The 6439-nt window shown below is 36.8% G+C and overlaps 1 protein-coding gene across 1 annotated transcript in view; it reads left to right on the plus strand.

The window, feature by feature from the left end:
• VAPA (VAMP (vesicle-associated membrane protein)-associated protein A, 33kDa) overlaps positions 1-4043 on the plus strand; it is a 41286-nt gene extending 37243 nt beyond the window's left edge. The window contains exon 7 of the mRNA XM_011983930.1: positions 1384-4043. Within this exon, the coding sequence (XP_011839320.1) occupies positions 1384-1542 (159 nt within the window). The 3' untranslated portion in view covers positions 1543-4043. The remainder of the gene's footprint in view (positions 1-1383) is intronic.
• The last annotated feature ends 2396 nt before the right edge of the window (positions 4044-6439 follow it).

Genomic DNA, 6439 nt, shown 5'->3' on the forward strand with positions numbered 1-6439 from the left:
GCTTGCAGTGAGCTGAGATCCGGCCACTGCACTCCAGCCTGGGTGACAGAGCAAGACTCTGTCTCAAAAAAAAAAAAAAAAAAAAGTTACAGTTTACCAGGCCTTCCCAAGACCTAATGAATCAGAATCACAGGAGTATTAAAAGTTCTGTAGATGTTTGTGATGTGTAGCTGAAACCAAGAATTACTACTGTTTTTATATAGAACTAATTAGCATGAGACCAAAAAAACCCAACTCCAGAAAATCCAGTAATGCAAATAAAACTGTGCCATTAGGTGTACTCTTTTAGTTAGTGTTTATTTATAAGCACAATAAAACAATCATGGGAGAAAATATTGCCTTGCACTGAAAAAAGTAAACTGTCCTGCCATTCGTCAGATTGGGTAACAGACACAGATAAAGACAACTGCATAGTGAACAGGTCTTAGTATTTTTCCCAAGGTTCACATTGCACACAGTGTGGTAACAACCTCCTGCCTGGAGTGACTTCTGCTTTCTTCTGAGAAACCTTGTCCTCTAAGGACATAGTGCTGTGTGAAGCCATATCAGCAAGGAGGAAGCAGCCCACTCAACTGGAGGATCTGTCGTTTTGACACAGCGAAGCCCCCTCAGTTTCCATTCCAGGTGCAGAGCTTCAGATAAGGGTTTCCTACATAACATTTCTCATCTAAATTTGTAGTTCCTGAAGAAACAGTATTTCTTTCTCTGCTTTGCAGTCCAGACCTGGTGCTATCCCTTTACACACAGCCCTCTGCTTTGCTTTGAGCATGTGAAAACACTGTGACTTAAGTTTCACGCTTAACCGTTTCCTTCCCCCAAAATTCTGTGATAACCGTATCTCTGTTTTTGGCAAGAATACCCTCTTGTGCCTCTGCTGTTTCGGTTCCTTCGTTGCAGTGGGTCAGTAAACCCAACTGGCAGACTACGGGTCTGGTAGTTTTTGACTGGGCTAGGACAGATGTAACTGATTTTAAATACCATGGGCCGCCTTGGAAGTACTCTTCTTTAATTATGTTTTTAGTGGGATTAAAATGAAAGGTAAATATAGCCATATCTGACTTTTATTTTTTAGGAATACATTTCTCAGCTCCAGTTTTAAAAAATCAGTGTTATTGAGGTATAATTTATATCCCATGGAGACACCCACTGTGAGTGTACAATTCATTGAAATACAGAACTTGATAACTGTCACTGTAGGTCAGTTTTAGAATGTCCATCACCCCCGGAAAGTTTCCTTATGTGGTTAGCAGTTAATCCCTGTTTCTGTCCCCAGCCATAGGCAACCACTAATCTACTTTCCGTCCCTATAGATTTTTAGCTCCAGTAGTCTCATTAGTATGCTTGTTTTTAAAAACCTCTTTTGTGTGTTTGTTTTTTTCCTAGGATGAAGGTTTAAGGCTCAGAAAGGTAGCACATTCGGATAAACCTGGATCAACCTCAACTGCATCCTTCAGAGATAATGTCACCAGTCCTCTTCCTTCACTTCTTGTTGTAATTGCAGCCATTTTCATTGGATTCTTTCTAGGGAAATTCATCTTGTAGAGTGAAGCATGCAGAGTGCTATTTCTTTTTTTTTTCTCTTGACCAGAAAAAGATTTGTTTACCTACCATTTCACTGGTAGTACGGCCCGCGGTGACCATTTTTTTTGTGTGTACAGCGTCATACAGGCTTTGCCTTTAATGATCTCTCACGGTTAGAAAACCCAATAAAAACAAACTGTTCGGCTCCTGGACAAATTGTATAGTACCAGATCATCACTAGCAGATGTCAGTTGCACATTCAGTCCTTTATGAAATTCATAAATAAAGAATTGTTCTTTCTTTGTGGTTTTAATAAGAGTTCAAGAATTGTTCAGAGTCTTGTAAATGTTATTTTAATAATCCCTTTAAATTTTATCTGTTGCTGTTACCTCTTGAAATATGATTTATTTAGATTGCTAATCCCACTCATTCAGGAAATGCCAAGAGGTATTCCTTGGGGAAATGGTGCCTCTTACAGTGTAAATTTTTCCTCCTTTACCTTTGCTAATATCATGGCAGAATTTTTCTTATCCCTTGTGAGGCAGTTGTTGACTGAGTTTTTCATCCTTATAATCCTGTCCCATGGTATTTAACATAAAAAAAAAAATAAAACTGTTAACAGATTCTTGCTCGATAGCTTGTCTGTGTCTGTCATGTTATTAGAGGGGAGTCCACTATATATGGTCACTTGAAATTATGATGCAAAGGGTTGTCTTGCATTGAAACCCTCTCGGGTATTACAGTGTTTTTAATTGAAAGTCCTAATTCTGTTCAGGAAAGGAGTTGATTAGATTTTGAGGTACTGCTGGTATTTTGGGAGATTATAACCAGTTTGTTTTCAAGATAACGGAAAATAAGGTCCATGAGAATAGAAGTTACGTGATTTCAGTGAGTTGACGTGTACAGCATGGCTGTGCTCCATCTGATTTTTACCCCATTCTTAAGTTCTGAGAGTATGTTCTCAAGGAAGATTTAACTCTCCTTGGTTTTAAAGTACTTTTTAACCAGCCTAGTAAGTCTTACTACTTTTCATAATATTTCATAATAGTTAAAAGTAGGTGTTTTTTCCTGCCCAATTTGGCACTCAAAATAATGTTCATTATGGAAGTTTGGTAATACTGAGCAAGCCTGTGGAATTTTCTTTATGAAAAATGATTTTGTCCTTTGCAAATGTTAAACCATGTGAAACACATTTTCAGTATAAGTATGTGTTACAGGGTCTGATATTTCCTTCTCTTCGGTTTGTCCTGTGTCTTCATTTATTCTTACTAGGATAGAAAATGTTGGAATCAGAAAATAGATCCAGTTTTTAGCTACATACAATCTAGTGCAAGTGATTTTTTATTCTTAAACATAGGTGTTATTTTTTTAAAAGATGCGCTCTACCTGAAAAGGAAATTGGATTTTAGAACTGGATGTGGTGAAGTATTTTAGGCCCAGATCTGTGTACACATTTTATAGAAGAGTGAAGTATTCTGAAGTATTTTGGTTGCCTTTTCATTTCAGCTGTGTTTTGAATTTGTCAGATGATACATACATTGTGTTATTGTGTGCTGTGGTATCTTTTATAAAACCTCTTGCTTGTGTGCAAGTTGCTAAAAAGAAACACAAGTAATGCCTATCCATTACTAGCATGCTATGCTGCAGGTCATATTTCCATTGCTATATGCTTTACTGTTTTTGTGAAAATCCCCCCCTCCCCTTTTCCGGTAACTGGAAAAGCATGCTAAAAAGAGTCTTCTATTTTCACCCCATAAATGGAGAGTCAGTAATTCCTTGGCTTAAAGCTCTTATGTAATCAGTATTATTGGTGATAAATAATCAAGTTTGGTATCTCATAGCGATCTTTTTTTTAAAGAAATGAAGTTCTTGAAAATTTAGCCAAATTCCATTTTATGGGAATGCTCCTTAGAATTCATTTTGTTCAGTCCCTTTGTTTTATAGTTGAGAAATCTGAGGCCTTACGAGGGTTAAGAGAACTTTCCCCGTGTCTCACAGGTAGGTAGAGGCAGAGCTGGAACTAGAAATCTGTTCTGTTGACTCTAGCTCAGTGTCTTTTCTGATAACTTGAAAATTGTCTTAGTTTGAGAGATGGCTGAAATAATGAACATAAAATGCTATTTATAATAACAAGTATATGTGACATTTCCTATTGTAAGACTACTGCCGGCTTACTGTTGAATAGTTTGGTTATAGTGTTTAGGCTAGACATGCTTCCCACATTGGTAATAAATAACATTACAAAATACAATGTATTTTTAGGTAGGCATTGTATAAAATGCATTATGCCATGGTTGCTTTTGAGATAGATTGTAGTCTGGGTAGCATCTTTAAAATGTATGTGGGCTTAACTGTTGTTCATACCAGGAGATGCTCTGATTGTATAGATGAGACTGTTTCTGTTATTTTTATTGCTGTATGAAATGTGATCAGATTATTTTACTACCGACAGTTATAGTTTGAAACTGTATTAGTTGACTGATAATATGATAATATAGAGATTAAATTGTCTTCATTCCTTACATGTTTAGAAGTTTTTGCTTTATCTCCCTGCTTACTTGTATATGTAAGCCTGAGGGAAATACACTGTTGATAATACTGAAATTACAGTCAAGTAACTAAGGCCTTAAGTTCATATGTGACACTGAATGCACTAGCTTCCTGTGTTCTATAACTAATGTACCTTAACTTCCCTCATTCTTGTATTTACAGGATACTAAGAAGTTATGTTCTGAGTGTGTGGTATGTTCCCTTAAAAAATGACACTTGGAAGAAAAATGTATGAAATTCAGAAATTCCGATCAAAGAAAAGTAATTTTCTCTCTTTTCTTTCTTTCTTTCTTTTCTTTTCTTTTTTTTTTTGAGACAGAGTCTTGCTTTGTTGCCCAGGCTGGAGTGCAGTGGTGCGATCTCACCTCACTGCAGCTTCTGTCTCCTGAGTTCGAGCGATTCTCATGGCTCAGCCTCCTGAGTAGCTGGGATTACAGATGTGAACCACCAAGCCCGGCTAATTTTTGTATTTCTAGTAGAGACAGGTGTTTCACCATATTGGCCAGGCTGGGCTCAAACTCCTGAATTCTGCCTGCCTCGGCCTCCCAAAGTGCTGGGATTACAGGCGTGAGCTGCCACACCCAGCCAAGAAAAATAATACTCTTAAATATTTAGCTCAGATGTTCACCTAAAGTTGATATTATTTGGTATGGGAATTACTTTTGAACTGTAATCTTTCAGATGATACCACTTTGAAAACAAGTTTTAACAGTAAGGTAAAAATACAGTTCTTGAGGGTGTATTCCCCACTTGTGATTTTCTGCCACTTTAAAGACATTCAATTAATAGTTTTCCTAGAGCTTTGCATATTCCCATTCACAGATTTTTAAAATTTCACCTTTATTAGTGGGAAGGATCAATGCTTACCATTTGGAAAGACAAAGATCAGAAGGTAAATAAATTATTTTCTAGCTTTAAAGGGAAATTAAACTATTCGTGAATAAACTGTTTAAAAATGTGAAGTGTCCTTTTCCTTTTCACAATACAAAAAATTTCAACAGATTGTGATGGTTTGTGCATTTATATCCTGTTAAGCATTAATAGCTAATCACTGACTGGGACTTGCATTCTGATGGCAGATAGTCTCTTGCTTAGTGAGATAGAGTTAACTGTTTTGTAGTAGGAAGTGAGAACAGCTGATTTTTCATTCCACATTTGATAGCCCACTTTTGGTAGATTACAGCCATGCTTCTTCGCAGAAGCAGTGACATCTTGGGAATGAATGCCCAGCCAGTCCTGGGTTGGTGCAAAGAAGTATAAACATACATCACTAGGGAAAAAGAAAGTTTGTCTTCCCCTTCTGACACAGTGTGTGCACTTTAGGCAATTTTTGGAAAATATAAAAAATTCCAAATTCTGCCTTTCAGCAGCATCAATTGCTAGGAACATTTCATTCATTTCCCTATAATATTAATGTTCTTTAAGCATAATCACTAATTATAAGTTGTATCCTATTTTTCTCCAACTTAATTTCTGTGGTTTATTGAAAACCAAGTATTAATGTGACTGCAAAAGCATTTTGCTTTGTTTTTAATAGTTACTTTCTTGAGGTTATGGACATTTTATAATGTAACACTTGATTGGCCTGGCCTCTTGACAGTTCCCTTCTAGTTATGCATACCCTCCTATTGCCATATTTCTTGTTTTAAAACTCAGTTTCTTGTTTTCCAGGTGTTCCTATGTATAACACCCATCTTGAAAGAGAGTGTACAGGAAGTTATTCAGATAACTTTTGTAGTAGCGATATTCAACTACGGCAGTACGTTAACTCATGTGATGAGCTTAGGAACATAAAAGATAATTGTTGCTTGAATAGCACCCCCAGAGATACTGACCTAATTAGTCTGGGGTGGAGACCTGGCATAGTAGTTTTTTTCAAGCTCCAATCATTGGCCAGGCAGTTGCTTTACATAGGCTTTTAAATGCCAAAGGAAGATATGAAGTAGATTTAATTAAGACTTTACTTCAACGATACAGGGGAACTTAGAATACTTACTTTTCTTTAAATTGCAGGAGTCACTGTTAGGTATTGCTTAATACAAAAGCTTTGCCTGTCAAGTTAGGATTGCTGGAATACCACTAAAGATTTTTGACTTGTGAATAAATGAGCTGTCAGCGCCAAAATGCGATTTGAGAAATGGTGTGGGCTTCAGTATTAATTGCCGTTTTGCTGACACCCAGTGTACCTACCTACCTGAGAAATTCATTTTGTCCATCATGTATTTCTCAAAGCAAAAGGTGGTTTTCAAGTGTAATGTCGTTTTCAGCATGCTTATTACTTAGTTTTACGTCATCTCATTTCGTCATCACTGATAACTTGTGGAATAGATACTTATCTCCATCCTATGGAATAGGGGAGACAGGTTTA

The sequence above is a fragment of the Mandrillus leucophaeus genome, unplaced genomic scaffold (assembly GCF_000951045.1).
Source record: "Mandrillus leucophaeus isolate KB7577 unplaced genomic scaffold, Mleu.le_1.0 Scaffold257, whole genome shotgun sequence".
Classification (NCBI taxonomy): Eukaryota; Metazoa; Chordata; class Mammalia; order Primates; family Cercopithecidae; genus Mandrillus; species Mandrillus leucophaeus.